General features: G+C 49.5%; 1 protein-coding gene across 4 annotated transcripts in view; it reads left to right on the top strand.

The window, feature by feature from the left end:
• The window catches only part of WDFY3 (WD repeat and FYVE domain containing 3), a 2050643-nt gene that overhangs the window by 1934229 nt on the left and 95305 nt on the right, over nucleotides 1–21109 (top strand). For all 4 annotated transcript variants that reach the window (XM_086961876.1, XM_086961875.1, XM_086961873.1 and 1 more), the window contains one exon: nucleotides 2740–2851. In XM_086961876.1, coding sequence (XP_086818002.1) covers nucleotides 2740–2851 — 112 coding nt within the window. The remainder of the gene's footprint in view (nucleotides 1–2739; nucleotides 2852–21109) is intronic.

Raw genomic sequence — 21109 nt, 5'->3', positions numbered from 1 at the left:
ACAAGTGTACAAAGAAACACAAATCTAATTGCGCGAGAGAACCCCCATAGAGACCCACAGCAGCACTGCTCGTTGGGAGCCATTTGTGGTGACGCTGTAAAAAACGGTGATGGATCAAGCCCTGATCTTTGGATTGGGTAAGAGTGGTCTGCTTAATTCAGACACTCTGTTCATCACCACCCCCTTTTATGAATCATTTTTGTCCACCATAAGCGTGGAAGGGTATACTCAGATGTGAGTCCCTAGCTCATTGCACCATCAGGATTCAAGCAAGCCGGGCCGAAGACAGCTGAAATGCCTGAAACCGGTCCCCGGTAGCTTGTTTCCTTCCCAGTATAAGAATTGGAATGGTAGTTTGGTCTGCCCTGTTCCCATGATGCACTGGGCCAGGGTCAGACTAATTTGCATATAGCCAAGTTCTGAGCTGGGATGGTGCAGTGAGCTAAAAAACGGTGATGGATCAAGCCCTGATCTTTGGACTGGGTAAGAGTGGTCTGCTTAATTCAGACACTCTGTTCATCACCACCCCCTTTTCTGAATCATTTTTGTCCACCATAAGCGTGGAAGGGTATACTCAGATGTGAGTCCCTAGCTCATTGCACCATCAGGATTCAAGCAAGCCGGGCCGAAGACGGCTGAAATGCCAGAAACCGGTCCCCGGTAGCTTGTTTCCTTCCCAGTATAAGAATTGGCTTGGTAGTTTGGTCTGCCCTGTTTCCATGATGCACTGGGCCAGGGTCAGACTAATTTGCATATAGCCAAGTTCTGAGCTGGGATGGTGCAGTGAGCTAAAAAAACGGTGATAGATCAAGTCCTGATCTTTGGACTGGGTAAGAGTGGTCTGCTTAATTCAGACACTCTGTTCATCACCACCCCCTTTTCTGAATCATTTTTGTCCACCATAAGCGTGGAAGGGTATACTCAGATGTGAGTCCCTAGCTCATTGCACCATCAGGATTCAAGCAAGCCGGGCCAAAGACGGCTGAAATGCCAGAAACCGGTCCCCGGTAGCTTGTTTCCTTCCCAGTATAAGAATTGGCTTGGTAGTTTGGTCTGCCCTGTTCCCATGATGCACTGGGCCAGGGTCAGACTAATTTGCATATAGCCAAGTTCTGAGCTGGGATGGTGCAGTGAGCTAAAAAACGGTGATGGATCAAGCCCTGATCTTTGGACTGGGTAAGAGTGGTCTGCTTAATTCAGACACTCTGTTCATCACCACCACCCCCTTTTCTGAATCAGCTGTGTACCTGTGACGCTCGGTCACAGAAGCAGTGTTGGCCCAGAGCTCAGCCGCTGCATTTGATAGATGGGCGGTTACTAATACTTGCATTGCTCAGGGGACTTATAACCTTTGCAGTGAGTGGCTAATGGGCACACCCTACAGAGGAATGGTGAGAGTCAGAGGGTAGGATGGGATTAAGGTAGAGTTTGGTTGGCATTGAACCTATCAAAAACAACAGTTGGTGGACAGAATGCAGAAAAATGTCATACATTCACCCCAGTACAGAGATCTGGGCCTAAATCCATCGTTTTTTGCTCGCCACACCACCCAAGATCAGGTGTTTCCGGTCCAGGGAAGGCATGGCTTGGCAGTTCGGGCTGGACTGTTCCCATAAAGCAGAGGGTCAGACTGATTTGCATATGGCCATGTCTGAACTGGGGTGGCAGAGTGAGCTAAATAATAGTGATGGATTAAACCCAGATCAGTTGACTGGGGGTGAGTGTTTGATTTGCTCAAACGCTCCATCCATCTTCCCCTTTTGTATCGCTTTGTTCGCTTTAAGTTGACAGGGTATGCTCAGACGTGAGTCCCTTGCTCACGTAGCCACTGGATTCAAGATAGCCTGGCTGATGAGGATTATGAATCCGAAACCGGTCCTAGGATGCTTGTTTCCGGTACAGGGAAGGCATGGCTTGGCAGTTCGGGCTGGACTGTTCCCATGAGGCACAGGGTCAGACTGATTTGCATATGGCCATATCTGAACTGGGGTGGCAGAGTGAGCTAATGAATGGTGATGGATTAAACCCAGATCAGTTGACTGGGGGTGAGTGTTTGATTTGCTCAAACGCTCCGTCCATCATCCCCTTTTGTATGGCATTGAACCTATCAGCACCCTGCCATCCAAAGTCAGTGCAAGGCCTCCCATGAGACATCAAACATATCGGGTATAATCCTTCCCACATAGCCTTCATGATTTTCTAAATATTTTGAGACTTTTCTTGCCGTTACAAAGATCATTTGATGGCTCACTGCCCACTTTCTGCTTAAGCCTAGTCTTGTGCCTTTGTTGGCATATTTAGTTTTTATGTCATCAACTTGCAAAGTCTCTTTTTAAAAGGGAGTTGGCGTGCACCTACCTATCGTGCTCCATTCCATTGTGTCGTGCTTCAAAAAATGAGAGAGGTGTGTACAATGACATTAAGAAACGTTTAATATTCTTTAATTCTCTTTTTAGTACAAAATGATGTGTGATAAATGGTTGATAGAGGAAGAATAAAACTCTATTGAAAGTACTGAATGATCTTTCGCAGTGTTGAGAATGAGTGATATATCCCTGTACGTGTAATCTGAAATAGATTGTCAATGAATGGGCCATTCCAGAATCTAAGAAATGTATTGAATGTGTATGTGCAGTTTCAGTTCCTTATGGTTCCTGTGTAAACCACTGTATATTCAGTTTGTGTATTTGGACAATCTAAGTATTTATTTGTAATTTTTTTTCGTCTTTTCACTTGCAGGCTATAGATGGGAGAGACAGTTAGTATTCAGAAGCAAACTAACTATGCATACGGCATTTGATCGTAAAGACAATGCTCATCCAGCTGAGATAACGGCATTGGGAATCTCAAAGTGAGTATTGTGGGGGTGGCAGATGTTCAGCGGGTGTGTTACAACATTTTGCATGTGAACAAATACTTAACCCTGAAAAACGTGTCCGTTCAGATTTCTTCCTGGTCAACATTGAAGGTCAGTAGTTCTGTCTCAGTGCTGTTATGAATTCTGTGACAACACAGTGCACCTGTCATGAGCATTGTGAGTCATTATTTTTCAGATACCTAGGTTTGCGCTATCATGCCATGGTGCGCTTTTTATAGGAAGCTGCTGACTTTTATTGTCTTTTATTTTACTAGCTCTCCCTCTTGAGGCTGATTTGCAGGAAATCATTTACCAGGTTTTATTCCACTAGACTGATGATTGAAGCCAAATAATTCCACATTCTAAATGCAATTATGAGAAGATTGTACGTCTGATCCTTCTTGAAAAAAATGGGCCATGGTGCTGGTAGTATTTCTAGCATTTGAGAATGTATGTCTTTTTGGGATTCTTCAGTGAAGTACAGCTTGAATCCGCTCCTACAATAAGCATTGGACCCACATCTGAGTCCTCAATCACATGTTGGCATGTTACTGAGAAAAACAAAGCGATCAGTGGAGTTGTTTAATTACTCTCTACTAATAATAATGACTAAGGTCCATATTGTAGTCCACTGTCTTTTCCTTAAACAGCCTTGGTCCTGTTCCAGTAAGAACAGATAGGCCACATTGCCTGACCATCTTGTCTGCTCTAGAATAGAAAAAACGCACATGGCCAGATGCAGATCCCATCCCATGTTCTTTCATAAAGCTCAAATGACACCTTACTAAAGAGGCTGAAAATGGTCTTGGATTGCCTTTTGTTCTTGTTCAGGGGTTATGTTGTCTGACAGTTCAGGACCAAGGTTCATGTGCATGAGGTTGGTCCCTCAATGTGGTGGTACTGTGAGCAAGCCAACAATGGACTGAAACAGGACCACTTGGTAACGATAAAGAATGTTACCCATCACTGCTTGTTTTTGTACATCAACAATACAAGTCATGATACACACCATAATTGCATAACATTTTGGGATACTTGTTCTAGGAACACTAGATTTGGGGGTGCTGAAGAAATATGGGATTAAGTGGTATTCGATGGACACTTAAAGTGGAGGGTGGGAGTGGTGCGAATAAGAGATGGGTGAACAATCCCACCTATGATATTTGTGAAGTTTAAAGATGTAACACAAGAGTTTTTGTTAGATTTGGTAAAAATGTGTCTGGGGCAAACGTAAATTCCTAATTTACTCAGTCAACCTTTCCTAGATATTCTGAAGTTTTTTGAAATTACAGTTGGTAAATACTGTAACTGGGTTTGAAAGATATCTTTATCCACATACATATCACCCTTGACTATAAGGCCAATTCTTATGTGTTCCACATTCTTGCTGATGTTATAATGGCCATACATTTAGCTATACTCATTATGCATTGCTTTCAGAACAAGCATTCACAATGCAATGGTCTCTGCTTTGTTAAAGTTAGAGATATTGGCATTGCAAATGGCATTTAAAAAAAAAATTAAACATAAATAAATGGTATTGTCATTTACAATGGCAATAGGTGAGCATTAGAGAGTAGTAGAGAGTATTAGCGGACACAGAGCCCCCCCGCCCCCACACACACACACACACACACACACACACAGAGCCACACACACACACACACGCAGCCACACACACACACACAGAGCCAAACACACACAGAGAGCCACACACACACAGAGAGCCACACACACACAGAGAGCCACACACACACGGAGCCACACACACACAGAGCCACACACACACAGAGCCACACACACACAGAGCCACACACACACACACAGCTCTCTGCCCAGTAACGCCCTAGGGAACAGAGGCACGAAAAACCAGATCACAAGCAGGGAACAGAGGCACAAGCAGGGAACAGAGGCACGAAAACCGGATCACAAGCAGGGAACAGAGGCACGAGCAGGGAAGAGCAGCACGAGCTTGGAACAGAGGCACAAGCAGGGAACAGAGGCACAAGCAGGGAACAGAGGCACGAAAGCCGGATCACAAGCAGGGAACAGAGGCACAAGCAAGGAACAGAGGCACGAACAGGGAACAGAGGCACGAACAGGGAACAGAGGCACGAACAGGGAACAGAGGCACGAACAGGGAACAGAGGAACGAACAGGGAACAGAGGCATGAAAACTGGATCACAAGCAGGGAACAGAGGCACGAAAACTGGATCACAAGCAGGGAACAGAGGCACGAAAACTGGATCACAAGCAGGGAACAGAGGCACGAAAACTGGATCACAAGCAGGGAACAGAGGCACAAAAACTGGGTCACAAGCAGGGAACAGAGGCACAAAAACCGGATCACAAGCAGGGAACAGAGGCACGAGCAGGTAACAGTGGCACGAGCAGGTAACAGAGGCACAAACAGGGAACAGAGGCACAAAAACTGGATCACAAGCAGGGAACAGAGGCACGAGCAGGTAACAGTGGCACGAGCAGGTAACAGAGGCACAAACAGGGAACAGAGGCACAAAAACTGGATCACAAGCAGGGAACAGAGGCACAAGCAGGGAACAGAGGCGCGAACAGGGAACCGAGGCGCGAACAAGGAACAGAGGCGCGAACAAGGAACAGAGGCGCGAACAAGGAACAGAGGCGCGAACAAGGAACAGAGGCGCGAACAAGGAACAGAGGCGCGAACAGGGAATAGAGGCGCGAAAACCGGATCACAAGCAGGGAACAGAGGCACGAAAACCGGATTACAAGCAGGGAACAGAGGCACAAGCAGGGAACAGAGGCGCGAACAGGGAACAGAGGCGTGAACAGGGAACAGAGGCGCGAACAGGGAACAGAGGCGCGAACAAGGAACAGAGGCGCGAACAAGGAACAGAGGCGCGAACAAGGAACAGAGGCGCGAACAAGGAACAGAGGCGCGAACAGGGAATAGAGGCGCGAACAGGGAATAGAGGCACGAACACCGGATCACAAGCAGAGAACAGAGGCACGAAAACCGGATCACAAGCAGGGAACAGAGGCACGAAAACCGGATCACAAGCAGGGGAACAGAGGCTCGAGCAGGGAACAGAGGCACAAAAAAAAACGGGAACAGAGGCACAAAAAAAAACGGGAACAGAGGCACAAAAAAAAACGGGAACAGAGGCACGAAAACCGGGAACAGAGGCACGAAAACCGGGAACATCGAAATACAATACTACACTCATGAAAACGGAAATGGCCTAATTGGCTGGGGGTTCACCTTTGAGGAGCGAGCAAACTAGAAATCGGCCCTTGGAACCACATGACCCAATTCAGGAGGCGTCCCTGTAAGGTCTGCAGGGTGTCGCCAAGATCAGGCAGCACCTAGGGCCTCCACTCAGGATCTTTGTTTTGCCCACTGATCCAGGGTCATCACTGGGTCACAGTGCTTCAGATCCCTTCACCCCTTCTATGGGTCTGGGCCCGGGGTCCCTAGAAGCCGCAGATGGAACGTGCATTCACTGCGAGCCCACGTTGCCAGTTGCTTGCTGCTCCAGGGGTACCCTGGGCACAACAGCGTGCCCTCTGCCCAGGTGGTTCGTATAATGTGAGTCTTCAGAAAACAGAGAAGCTCGTCAGTTAGCCGCATGTGCCGTGCACAACAAAAAGAGCCCGAGCCTGGGATGCCCTACGACGGCCACGACCCCGCCCTGCCTGCCTGAGTGCACTCCAGCCCTGGCCTGGCCTGGCTCTCCCGGCCCCTGGGCCGCTACCCCGCTGGCTATCTCACAGCCCATTTCCGGTGCAGTCTGCGCCCACTGCGTAAAACCGACCTCCCACCCCCGAAAGGCTTTCCTGTCCTCCCCTACCTCCTTCTGCTCCGCCCTACCCCCTTCTGCTCCGCCCTACCCCCAACTCTCCTCTGATGGACATTATGGTATTGCAATGTCATTTATCTAGCGCTTACTACCGCTGAGAAGGCAAGACATTGACGCACTTTGATAATCGAAGTTTCACTGAATGTGAGCGAGTGTACCAAGTTAACAGCACACTTTTCACATTCATATTTTGATACGGGTAACTCTCCTGCCCCCCAGAATGGTTAAAATGGCACCAAATTCGGTCTGAAAGTGAGATTGTTGGAAGCAGCCCCATGAACCCGGCTCATCACCGTCAGCGACCTGCAAGAGTGAGTTGCTATCCGCAGATGATGCATTGTGTGTTCGCCAAATGGCCACTTACCGTCAGCCTCGCCTTGAGTTTGTTTTTAATCCAACAGCGTACACACTTGTATGTCCATATCCATGTTTGGAAAAGTGAACATAGACGTCAGAGAATCCATGGGGCTCTCAGATAAACACTTTGGAGTGACTGAAGGTGCATTTCTAAGCTAAGCTCTGCACATCTCCAAGCAACAGTAGCGTGTCAACTTCGGACATATATGGAAAGTAGAAGGCTCAATTCCCAGCAACTGGCGAACCCGTACCAGGCACCGTGTAAAAGAAATATTCCTAAAGTGCTATGGCAGTCCCAACAAGGCCCCAAGGTAGCCAGGCCATTGCTCGCACTGATAAGCCGGCGGCGGGCACACGCTTGAGCCCTGTAGAAGTTCAGAGAAGTACTAAGGGCAGAGCATGCCTACCAGAAATCGAAAAAAGGCATTTGCCTCGGGTAGTATGGCCTGTTGCTGGTTCTACTGCAGCGGGCAGTGAGAGCAGAATCCACACCCCAAGATGTTTCCCACACAGGATCGGCCGCCATTTTACAGCCATCATTCCCAGTTTGGCAGACCATCCCCCCTGGGGAAAAGGAGGGGGGCTGCGGCTCAGGGCAGCCCGGCTGCACGTTTACCAGCCACACATCAGAAGTGGGGGGCGGGGAGCGATCAGACTTCAGAGGCAGGGCAGTCTCTTTCCGTCCCCACCCCCACATTAGAATGCAGCTAACGAGCCTCCGATGCTGCCGGGTTCAAGAGGACCAAAGCAAGTTTAGCATTAGAATGGACAAACTTCTGTAACACCACCCTCCACCCCATGCGCTGTGCACTGTTCCCGCAGGCAAGGTTTAAAAGAGGAGCAATGTCAGTTCCAGGCCCGGTACGCAATGCAGAGCTCTGCTAGAGGCGTCTTGTCCGTGATCTTCATAGCAAGCAGCTGCCTGTTGGAGCACGACCCTCTGCAACATTGTCCAGCCGCTCATTAACTGCTCCGTACCGCCGCAGCTCAGTGCACATCATCCCGGGGGGCCACAGCGCCACCTTACCGCCCCCCCACGCAGTGCCGGCAGTCCTCAGATCTTCAGCCTCGACAGCAGCGATGTTACAAGCAGCTTACGCACCTTCTTCTTGCAGCAATCGCTCCAGTGCCTCCCGGGAGCTGCCGCAAAGACCCCAGCGGCTCCGACAAGCGCACCAGAGCAGCACAGCTGTCCGACACCTCGCAGGCAGCACGTTACCAGAGCAGGCGTGCACCAGTCCACAGATGCGCTCCACTGTTATTGCTGGGCCCACCGCAGCGCCTAAGTCTATATGTGGGCACAGGTTCCCACTGCCGGGCGCCGGGCCCGACCGTACCGACCGCCGCCTCTGTTCTTTTCTCAGCCTCAGTTTGGGACAACACCCAAACCGATTGACGGAACTGGACATAATTAATAACAACAAAGGTCAAAATGAATTTCAGTGACGATATAGTCGCAGACTAGCACACGACTCAGTAGTAGGAAGAACTGTATTTCCGATATGCGCTTGTTATGATTCTCCTGATTGGTCTCTTGCAGAGCATGCGCCTCTTGTTAGGCAGTTGAAGTCTCCATGCTTTCTTTCTATCCGTGCTCGTTCTGGTGTTACAGGGCATATACTTATCTTTATGCGACCAACAAGTAAAGGCTATTGAAACACTACTGAGAGAGGGCCTTAGCTTTGAACAAATGTTCTTGTCCTAATTAATTCAAAAAAGCTTTGAAAAGCTACTATAATGCCAAGGTTTAAAAGCGGACCAGCCATGACACCACCGTGTTTCTCCCAGGCGAGGCAGAAATGCCTTGGAGAAACCACTGTCATTTTCGGATTCGGGGGCGTGGTTTTCTTTCTCTCCTCTTCCCATCGGCTGGAAGGTAAAATTCCAGCCAATGGGAAGAGGAGAGAAAGAAAACAGAAAGAAAGTAAAAAACACACTGTCTTCAACGAAGTGACGCCCCTCTCCTCCAATGGCTGGCCTCCGTTTAGGAAGCCAGCCAATGGAGAAGAGGGGCGGTTTCAAGTCCCCATACTGTAGACATAAAGTCTCGGAGCGAGACTGAGCAAGCGCAGCCTTCGTAGTCCGAGACCTAAAAAGTATAACAAAAATGTAATAGGTGAATAGAGATGGAACCTCTTATGTCCTTGTACCTTTTGGAAAAGCTGTTTCACCGAACGCTCTTTGAGAAACCCACAGACCCTTAACTATAATTGCAAATACCTGTTGCACTGTTCGTGAGAATGGATTGCATTACCTGTCTGCAACAGTAAGAAGGAACAATATGTATCCAGCATGTAAACCATTTTCTCTGACACTTCTATCATCCAGCGCGGAAATGTGTTTTTTCGGCCGAAGAAGAGGTTTGGGCTTCGAGGTAACTTGTGATGCCTCTCTCGTAAGTCACTATGAACCTTGACAGACTCTAGCTTAGATAATTGTTTTTCTTCCATCAGGTTTGGGCATATGTTCAAATGATCTAAGTCAATTGTAATACAGAAGCTGAGAAACTATCTTTGACATCAAGACACCAAAGGTATAACCCCCACGCGCAAAACCTTTGTGGTATCGCTAACAGTTTCAGCAGCTGCCATATTCCTGTTAACTGCTTTGGAGCAGAATCTGATCGAAATAAAATGAGGCAAGGTCGTACAAGAATGATTCATGGGTGGAGGGCATGGGGACTATGCCTTTTAAGTTCTACCCCAAGTTCAATAAACCATGCTGAGACTAGTAGCAGGTCTGATACCCTTGTCTTCCAAGGGATTATGACAAGTCTTCATTTTCTGCCTGTAAAGCCTATCCGATAGAGACTACTAGCCGCAGATTCCTTAAAGTAGAATTATCCCCAGATATGAGACTGGATCCGGAAAATTTTTGCCACAGCATCCCTGTGCGCCGGGGGGATGGCATCACGCTACTCTGCCCTGACGTCCGCTTACGTGATGTCAACGAGGTCACATAAGTCCCACCCCTGCGCGCCTACGTCAGTTTTTTCCTTTTCCGCATGCAACGCAGATTCGGATTGTGTTCCTGGCCTGTTTCAGGCCTTTCCCTTTCGCTTGTTGCGTATGTGTGGGAACAGTGTGCGAATGACTTTGGTTTTTAAGACGTGCTCGTCTTGTGCGCACCAGTTGTAAGAGACGGATCCTCACCCCATCTGCATGTGGTGTTTGGGATAGCACCACGATACCACTGACTGTGAGGCGTGATAGCAGATAAAACCGAAGTGCGAACCGAACCGGGAGCGCCGGATGAAACTCCTTTCGGCTCGCATGTCCAGGTTGGGGTGGTCAACCGCGCCCAGCCCCTGCGTAAGGTTTCCAGAACCGCCGCCTCCATCTTCGACATCGTCCTTCTCCCAGGCCGCAAGAGTGTCGCTCATCTGTCGGTAAGTTTCGCAGTTTGTCCCCGAAGGCTGGTTCCCGGCCTGTTGGGGGCGCCGGCTCTCCGCGGGTGGTGCAGCCCGCGTGTCGTCCCCATATCTGCCGTTTCCCGGGGTGGGGGCGACAAGAGCCCAGATGGAGACATATGCGGCGGCCTTACAGGCCTCGTTGGCTTCTCCTCCTCCTCCTTCCCCTCCTGGGACGTCTGCGAATCCCTTGCCGTGTGCGGGGCCCTCTGGGCCGCTGCCGGTGGCTCCAGCGCCGACTGGTTCGGATCCAGGTTTGGAGGATGTAGTGCCGTTGGGGTGCGGCCCTTCGGGGGTCCCTCCTTCAGACCACAGCGCCTCTGCATCGCCGCAAACTCCAGCTGGAGTCCCTGTGGTGTCGCGGGAGGTCGCCGGGGCTTAGGATGTGTCCCTGAGTTCCCCTTGGTCCTCTGGACAGGCGGCGGCCTTGTCCGAGCCTGAGGTGACGCTGCTTAGGCGGCGGTGGCTGCTGGTCCTAGCGGCGCCGCAGGGGCTGGCGGAGGGCCCCTCTCGACTTGTCACGGGACAAGGCTGGCAGGGGACCCCTCGTCCCTCACCGGGTCCCTCTCATGCCTCCACGCAGGCGGCTGCCTCGTCGGAGGTCAAGTCGATGCCTTTCCAGCGCCGTTCATTCGCCGCCTCGGCTCCGGCCGACCCTCAGTCTCCTGCGCCGTGCGCTGTGGCGGAGGTCGTTCTGGCATCTCCCTCTGACCTGCCTCCAGTTGCGGACTCTACTACGGCGCCAGGCCGACGTCTGGTCGCTGACTCGTCTTCAGACCCCTCCTCTTCTCCAGAGGTTTGGCACTTGCTGGTTTCGTCCTCGCCGGAGACAGGCCGCCGCATTGTGACTTTTTCCCCGACGTCGTCCAAGGATGGCTCCTCGCCATCGCCGTGCTCTTTGCCGGAGGGGCATCAGGTTCCCAATTCCTCGGTCTCTCGTCCTCCTTTTCAGACCTGGCCTTTCCTTCCTCCGATTGGCTTGGGGGGCGGCCGCCTTAGCTTGCAGCCGACGCCTACTGAGGAGCTGCTTTCTCCACCGCGGGGCCCTATGGAGGAGGGTGATGCCTTTGCTCACGCTGTTTCCACGGCTGTGGGAATCTTTCGCATGGGTAATCCTGCTGCCCTTTTCCCAGCAGATCATCTTCTGGAGGTAATCCATCAGCGCACCATGTGTTGGATGCCGGGAGCTGGTGGCTATTATTCTTCGCTCTGCTCTGGGCATCTAAGAGGTGCTTGGTCGTGCCATGGCTTCTTCGGTCGTACTTCGACATGCCTGGCTTCGGGACAGTGTGTTCCCGGAGAATGTTCGGGAACGGCTGGTGGACCTTCCTTTCGATGGCCCTCATTTGTTCCACGCCCCTGCGGACTGCGCCATTCAGAGGTTCTTGACGGGGCTTCAGCCTTCTCCTCCTCCTCCTTCTCCCCCCCACCCCCTCAGTGACCTGTGAGTTGGTCTGGTTTTTGGGAGGTATTCTTCCGTTTGGGCGGGTTGCCCCAGTTGTGTTCTGTGATTAATGTGCATTCGAGTCCTTTTGAGTGGGACTGTGGTGCTGTTGGCCGCTAGTTGGCCCCCCTTTGAATTGTGATTTGACCTTCCGTTATTCTTTTTGTCTGATTGGCAAGCCGTCTGCGGGTTCTCCGCAGGTCTTATCTGTTGTCCTCTGCTGCAGAATGTTTTTCCTAAGAGGGTTCCCATTTTTGGGACGTAACATGCCCTATGTGGGGTACTGGTAGCTATCATATAGCTCTGTCATGTGCTGAGGAGGTGTGGTCGCCTTCGGACCTCTGCTCTCCGTGGTGTTACGGTATGTTGCAGGTGCGATCCTCTAGTTGATGGTTTGGAATGGCTTGAGTTGCGCCCTGGGATGTCCTTCCCCGGGGTCATTGCCTTGCTCGCCTGGCCGGCTGTCTGCTGCGTTGCGTCATAGCTCTGCCTGGTTCCGCCGTTTTTTGGACCGTGTGTGCGGACTTCTCTCTTGGGGTGTGTCCGGGGCCTTCTTGGCCTTCCTGGCCTCTGTCTTTGGTTGGCGTCTGGCTTGTCCTGGGTGCACCATTCCGTGATGTTGTCTGCAGCTGGCTGTGCATTGCCGGTCCCGACCTGCTGTTCTTTTGCATCACTGTGCCTTCTTGGCACTTTGGCGGGGCAGCCGGCCTTGCCTTGTCCGCTGCTTGAGGCTAGGGTGTGTTCGACACTCTTCCAGTGGGCCCTGCCTTCAGTTCTCCGTCTCCTCCCTTGGGGTTGAGGTGATTCTTGAGTTCTTGAATTTCTTGTGCCTCTTTGGTGGGCGCTGTTTGTCCCTGCGGGGTGTTGCGCGGTTCTCCCTGGGTGACATTGAGCAACCCTTCTGCTTCCGTCTGCCTTATTGGTGAAGACGCTGTTCTGTCTTGTCTAGTGCCTTCTGGCTGTGATAGGTTCGGCAGCCCTCTTCACTGGGTGTTTCCCGGTGGGGCACTCGCCTTCACTCTACCTCTTCGCCTTGGAGTCTCTAGGTTGCTCTTCTTCCTCAGTGCTCCTCTTTATTGCTTGGGCCTTGGGGCTTCTGGTGGAGTTTCTTGATACCTTGAATAGGTGTGGGGGCGCTCTGGCCTCCTTTCGCCTTGCCCTCGCTTCTCCTGCTGATTAACGGTGGGCTGCCTTTTTTCTCGTCTTCCTGCATCCCCTCTGGGGTTGGTGGTCTTCTAGATGCAGGGGTTCCCCTTGACCAGGGGGACAGGGACAGGGCTCTTCTACCTGCCGTTGGACTCGTCCCCTGCGGGACCCTCTATTATGTCCAGACTGGTGGCGTCCTCTCGCAGACCCTGCTTCCCCTTGGGTAGGGCTAGGGTATCTATTCTACGTTAAGGAATCTGCGGCTAGTAGTCTCTATCAGATGTACAAGTTACTCACCTTCGGTAACGATGTATATGGTAGAGATGATTCTAGCCGCAGATTCCTTCACAGCCCGCCCTTCCTCCCCGTTCTGCAAGGACCTTCGGCTTGGTCTTCTGCACTCACCTCCTCGTGGGTGGTTATGTCTTCTGTGAGTGCATTCTTTGTTTCTTTCCTGCCAGGGTGCATTGTCCTGTTTATTTGCTCCGTTCCTCCCTTTCTGGCCATTGGAGGACAGGTTTATAGGTACTTTTGTGCCCTTATGCTCTGGTTGCACCAAGTTGGGGCCTACTCCCCCTCCCCCCCCCATCCCCCACCTCTCGTCCCCTTTCATTACTAGGGGTTCCACTCTATCCTCTAGGTTGGGGTCTTTTGACTGGCCTCTGCCCTTTGTCCTCGTGGGGGATGTCACATTTTTTGATGGGGCTGTCTCGGGGTGTTGTCGTTACTTGTTTGTCCCAGACTTGTTCCCTTTCCTTGTTACTGATGGGTGTTGTAGTCCTGCTGCATGTTATTGTGACATTAGTACATATGTTCTTCTGTCTCCAAGGAGGCTATTTCCATACTCTCCCGGGACCAACTGCCTGCTCATAAACTGCAGATCGGCCACCAAACACTCCACAGAGCTAGCAGAGACCATCCTCAACTATAATATAGACATAGCATTCATCACGGAGACATGGCTCAACGACTCTTCATCACCTAATCTAGATATGCTTGTCCCACCAGGCTATTCCATCATCAATAAAGATAGGAAGAATCATAAAAAAAAAAGGAGGAGGCGTGGCAATCATCCACAAGAACGACCTCTCGGTGACCGAAACAGATGCTTTTAACTACAACTCCTTTGAATGCCTCACAACTAACATCAAAACAAGCGACAACCAGTTAACGCAATGCTATCTACTATATCATCCCCCAGGCAACAACGCCACTTTCACAGATCAACTTTCAAACCTGATTGCCAACTGCTCTCTCAAAGAGTCCAACACTCTCATTTTAGGGGATCTTAATCTACGCTGGAACAACGAGAACAACATCACTATTAAATCCCTAAACGATCTTCTGCACTCCAACAACCTCTCCCAACACTGCTCAGAAGAGACCCACTACAAAGGGTCGATCCTAGACGTCATCATCGCCCGACATGATGCAATCTCCATCGATCACATACTCCTGGTAGACTGGTCTGACCACCACCTAATCCTATTTCAACTCTCTCAAGGGACCCAGTCTCGTCCCCCCATTGCAGCCCCCCCACATGGTCCAGAAACCTATCACAAATCAACACATCAGATCTAGAAGAAAGAATAGCCTCCTGTCTGCCAATCCCCTCAGAAGGACTCTCAGCTACTGAACTCACCTCATACTACAACACGACCACGTCCGACATCCTAAACCAACTGGCACCCCTGAAACAAAAAAAAAAAAGGAACATCCCATCAAGAACCTGGTTTAACAAGGACATCAACAAGGAAAGGAGACTTCTCAGAGCCTCAGAGCGACACTGGAGAAAGAACCCCTCCGCCATCCATCGCAGGGAACTCGGGGAAGTTCGAAGAAGGTACAAAAACCATATCAACAGCGAAAAAACAAACTTTTTCTGCAATGCGCTTGACAAGGCAAAAAATAGACCCAGAGAACTCTTCGGCATCATCAAAAAACAAACATCCAAGCCAACCACTGCCCTTGTACAACCCTCCAAAGCCCTATGTGACAACTTCGTCACCTTCTTCAACGATAAAATAGCCAAGATCGAACTATCCCTAGGCATCAGCCCTCCCTTGGCTACCAACATCAATCCAACAGTAACAGAAAACTTCTCCACAGATCCTACTGTTACCGCCTGGTCCTCCTTCGACCTCGTCCATGAAGCCGAGATCCTCAACCTAATCTCATCCTCCAAACCCTCCTCCCACAACCTCGATCCCATCCCCTCCCAAATGGCCAAAGACTTCAAACTCACCCTTGCTCCACTCTGGTGTGAAATCATCAATAGCTCCCTAAAGACTGGCACCGTCCCGGACTGCCTCAAAGTCGGCCAGGTAACTCCTCTCCTGAAGAAACCAGGCTTAGACACCAACGACCTCAACAACTTCAGACCAGTCTCAAGTCTGCCTTTCCTAGCCAAAATCCTAGAAAAGTGTGTATTACGGCAACTCAACAAACAGCTCAATAACATCAACCTTCTTGACCACAATCAATCGGGCTTCAGAAAAGGATTTAACACTGAAACCGCAATACTGAACATAATAGATGACATCCGCAATTCCCTTGACGCGGATCAGTGCTGCCTACTCATCCTCCTAGACCTGTCAGCGGCCTTCGACACGGTTGACCACAAGCTCCTCATCAAGGCCCTCAAGGAAAGAGTTGGTGCAAACGATGTGGTCCTGCAATGGTTTGACTCTTTCTTTCAGAACCGCTTCCAAAGAGTCAAAATAAAATCCTTCACATCCGACCCTCTCCCTGTGACCAGAGGGGTTCCCCAAGGATCCGTTCTCTCCCCCCAACTGTTTAACATATACATGGTACCCCTCACCATCATACTGAAGAAAGCCAACATCCCCTTCCATCTCTACGCAGATGACACACAGATCTACATAGAAACCACCTCCTTCAACGACATCATAAGGCTCAACAACACTCTCAAAGAAATCCAAGCCACGCTTGGGAGGAACCACCTCAAACTCAATCAAGGAAAAACCGAACTCCTCCTCATCTCCAACAAGGACGACAACCCCCAAATCACAGAATGGGTGAAAGCTATTGACGCTCTCAATGGAAATCTCACTCTGACTAACTCAGTAAAATCTCTTGGAATCACCCTTGACCATAAACTTTCAATGTCAAACCACATTAAGAACTCTGCAAAGAGCGCCTTCCTCAATCTCAAACTCCTCAACAAAATCAAACCGCACATCCCACAAAGGGATCTCCAACTAGCCACCCAATCTCTGGTGTTGTCCAGATTGGACTATGGGATCGCAACCTTATCAGGCACAGCCCTTTCACACCTTGCACCAATGAAAACCACCCTCAATGCAGCTGCCAGAATGGTCTCGGGGGCAAAGAAATTCGACCACATATCCCCCGCACTCAAAGACTTAAAATGGCTCCCAATGGAAATGCGCGCCAGCTTCAGAATGGCCTGTCTTACACACAAAGCCTTGCACACCGGGAAACCGGAATACCTAGCCTCCAAACTCAAGAGAGCGGGCCAATCCAGAAACCTCAGAAGTTCAAACTCCCTACTAATCATCCCCTTGAGAACCCGGAAACAAAAAACTGCAACTCGCTCGTTTGCCGGCAATGCCCCAAAAATCTGGAACTCCATCCCAGTGGACATCAGGACTACAGCTTCCTTTCCAGACTTCAAGAGACGCCTAAAAATCCTCTACCTCAACCACGCATTCCCGAACTCTACCTCAGCAGCCCACCCTGCAACTATGTCTACCTCATAATCAGTACCTCAAACAAGCCCCTCAGGCGCCAAATATCAATGTTAATCCTTGAACTTGTATGAAACTTTTTCTTGATATACCGCTCTACACTTGTTCCCTCCAGCCGATTGTAAAGCACTCCGATACCCTCGGGTCTGGCCAGCGCTATAGAAAACTCCAAAAATAAATAAATAAATAAATACTGGCAGGTTGGCTGCTCAGGGCCGTGCATTGGTTTTTTTTTTCTTTTTCCCTGCTTTTAGGTACTGCAGTGTCTTGCACTGTCCCTTATGGTGGTGTTCCCCACCATTCCCTTTTTCAACATTTCTGCTCTTGTCGCACACTGTTCCTATACTCTCACAGTTTTGTCTAATGTCTCCACGTTGTGGAGCGGAAAAGTTCCCCGAAGAAAACTGATGTAGGCGTCGCGGGGTGGGACTTATGTGACCTGTACGCGAACCACGTCAGGGCGGAGTAGCTTGATGCCGTCCACCCGGCACGCAGGGATGCTGTGGCAAAAATATTCCGAATCCAGTCTCACGCCTAGGGATAATTCTACGTTAAGGAATCTGCAGCTAGAATCGTCTCTACCAGATACATTGTTACCGAAGGTAAGTAACTTGTATTTTAATGCAAGAAAATCACCCAGCACTGAAGGAATTGATGGTGGGCACATTATAGGATGCATCACCAAGGCTCCCCTAAGCCACCGTCCAGACAGGACATTGAGGAAGTTGAAGGGACTCGTCCACTCTGAGGATCTTCCCTCCGGGGTTCAACCTTGAATGGAGGCTTGGCTCCATGGGCAGGAACGGCATGAGAAAGCCATGTCCCAGTTGCAGAACTGCCTCTAGAGAGGCCTTGGCAGTGGGTTCCCGAGGCACCTCAAATCTAAAAGGCCTCTGTGGTGCTAGAAATACCAGAGTCAGTGACTTAGCGCAGAGAATCTCAGCCTCTACACTTGCTCGGCCTCTCTCTGAAACAAAATAGATTCTGAGGGCACCAGAACCAACGCTGGCACAAAGCTTGAGGGTATGTGATTCCCATTGGGCTGCATACTGAGAGGGTCAAACACATGTACAGCAGAGGTGGAATTACACTGGTAGGGTCATTTTCAAAAGAAACTTGGGTCTTACCTGTTCCCAAGAAAAAGCATAATGACCCACACCAGCATCACCTGCACTTTTACCATCTCCAAAACAGTGCATCCACACAGATTCAGACCAGGAACCCACATTAGACCAACCAGTTCCCTATGGTGAGACTGACTCTCAATGACAGGGACAACTCTTGGCCTGATTATGAGGTGTAACTTCCTGATGGTGCATCCTTAGAGCCATATCCCATAAAACCCTCCCCACCAGATGAGACATATGTATATCATGTTGTCATCCAACAGGCTACAAGCTACAGACCACCCTAATGTGAAACCCCATGTGAAGGAAGAGGAATACGACTTCCTCATTGAGATTTCTCAGAAACTGAGCTGCCCAATGTTGAGCCAAAGACTTCAGGGGCCCACTGAAAATAAGTATTGTCACAACCCAGATGGCAAATTAGTATAAGGCAGCCCAAATGATCCCATATACAATTTTACCAATGTCACACCTCTCTCCTTTGTCATACCCATGGCACAAAATAGGATGCGTACTCAAGCCACCAGTGATAATGCCTCCACCTGAATAACAAGATCAATGGTTCTGGCTAGCGGGTGGCTGCCACACAATGCCCTTCACTTACTATGTCAGCCTACTCTCCAGGTATGACAGACACCAGTAGAGGAGATGGAGGCACTCATAAAGCACCTTCGGGTAACATACAGAAAAAGAGGGAAATAAATTATTCAAGAAGCAAAGACAACTTTGAACACTGACATCAGTTGCATACTAGATGCTGCCGATATGGCCTCAGGGGACACAATCACCATTGTAATCCTCTGTTGATTTGATAGGATGAGAATAACTGACTTCCTACTGGAAGTCTTGCAGCACCTCCTTATCCTAACCTTTGATAGAGAACATCTCTTCGGGCCTATAGGTGGGTTTTTTACCTAGAGGAAATTAGAAAAGGGACACAGAGACGATGAAGGCCATGCGCCGCAACAGGTACTGTCACAAAAGACCAGGTTTTGCTCCTAACAGACATGGGGAAAAGCGAAAAGTGCAGCAGCCAGGCAGAGGCAGCCACATTAGTAATTTCTGAAAAACACAGCCCATTAAAACATACGCCAGAGGTGGATTTCTCAGAAGACTTGAGACACCAAAAAAGGGCTACTCCGCCTCTAAGCCATTTCGTAAACCCACTCCTTCCCACTGAATACTTGTCATGAGATGCCAAAGGCCATGTGTAGCTGGGTTTGAAAATTAAGTACATCTTAATAAAAAAAAAAGACATTTATTGAAAAAGTATAGTCGAAAACAGTTATGTTTCTTGCTTAAATGTGCAGAATTACTGCAATTCATCAGTTATAAATATACATACAATACATAACCCCCAACTCACTAAAGTAAAGGTATTCCTGATTGAATAACTTCCAATGTAAAGGTACTCTGTAAATACTTAGTCTGTTGTTGCAAATACAAGAAAGGGAGATCAACGCTAAGGGTTACCAACATTACTTCCACAGTTGGCGAACATCAACAGGTGACCTCTTCCCCATGCACAAGAATGCAAAATGCCAAAGCTTTGCCTCCAAATAGCCACAGTCCATGCACAATGTTCTATGGATTAATTTTTCATGGACATTTGAGCATGCTTCATCACCACCACTGATACCATATGTCATAATGAAAATGCAACAAACACCCATAAGGCTCATGTTTATAGCACCTATTTGTATGAGCGAACCCTGTTACTCACTGCTACTGAAAATGTTAATATACCCCAGGAATAGCTACCTTTGTGCCCAGACGTTTCTCACATCGCATGAGTGTGATTTGCGATCTTGGAGTTTGAGTAGCTTCATCTTCCAGAAAAAAGCTTGCATGTACATTCTTAATGAAGCCTGAAAGCCCATCTCCAAGGCCTGCTACAAGGTCAAATGGAAAAGATGGGCCCACTACTACACCTGTCTCTAGAGGGTGCCCTTAATGCAAGTTTTTATTGCTTGCTGCACATATTAAAAAGGTAGGCTTAATGTGCATTTCCATGACTAGACAGCTGGCTGCTGCTATAAAAGTTTACCTGCGGAATAGTCAACACTGGTTGATATTCAAAATACATGTTAAGTCATTAATGAAAGGCCTTAAAAAAGTAATCCCTTCAGAACTTCACCAGTCCGTTATGGTATCTCAGCCCTGCTCATGAGCCAACCATTTGAGTTGTTACATTCCTACCCACTGCAGTTCTTGTCATGGAAAGTAGCCTTCCTCACTGCAGTGGCATGGTCTTCTTTACATACATTCACTAAGCACTAGCGCAAGTACATTCTTGCCTTACAAGAGGCAAAGTTGGGCAAACTGTGCTTAAAGCAATTTTCCAAATGTCTTCCTTGGCTGTTTGCAAGCCACCGATGGTAGTTACTGCTTTGTAGTCTTTGCACAGCATATGAGCTACAGTATCTCGTGCTGAAAAAGGAAATGTAACTTAACTGTTACAATCTTTTTGCGCCTATAGTGCTGTAGATCCACATATGCCATACTACCTTCCTGGGTAAGAGCTTACAGTATGACATTTGTCAAGCATTGCTTTTTAGGTCGAGCCTAGCTCAGCGCACATGCGCTGTTCTAGGAGAGGGCCGCTCGGAATCCCTCCAGACTTTCATAAAACTCATGCGTGTAGCATTAGTTTTGCCACACATTCTATTGGCCTTCGCATGTGGTTTTCAAAAATGAAAGCATGCAATTGGCCAAAGGCGGGTGCATGTCCCGCCTTCTCTCTAAACGTTGACTCCCATGGCCTAGGGGTCTTGGGAGAGAGCAGCAGCGCGCCGGGTGCCAGCTGCGTTCAGGTCTTGTTTAGGACTTGTGCCCAGCCTGTTAGACCACCCCTTCTAGAATTTCCGGATTGCCTTATAGGCCAGTCTGCCCCCTGGAACGCACGCGAAAGTCCACGGCATGGTGTGATTAACTCACTTATCGGCGTCCCATTCAGTCTCTTATTGACGCTGTGCGTCCGGCGCTGCGAAGCCCGGAGCAGTGGCTCGGCATCCGATCTGCTTGAAGGGGAGAGGGATAAATGTTGCCAGTCGGTGGGGGGGGGAGCCCTGCAGTGCTACAAAGGGAGCTGTCCAATGATCGTCCGAAGCTCTCTTTAACACCTTGGCTGCTGTGGCTTTTCCCCTCCTGTGCTGAGATTTCATCACTGCCATTGTTCATGACGAGCTCAGCTCGTCA

Source organism: Lissotriton vulgaris, chromosome 3_1 (genome assembly GCF_964263255.1).
Source record: "Lissotriton vulgaris chromosome 3_1, aLisVul1.2, whole genome shotgun sequence".
Taxonomy (NCBI): domain Eukaryota; kingdom Metazoa; phylum Chordata; class Amphibia; order Caudata; family Salamandridae; genus Lissotriton; species Lissotriton vulgaris.
The sequence above is the reverse complement of the archived record's forward strand: the minus strand, read 5'-3'. Positions and strand labels throughout refer to the sequence as shown.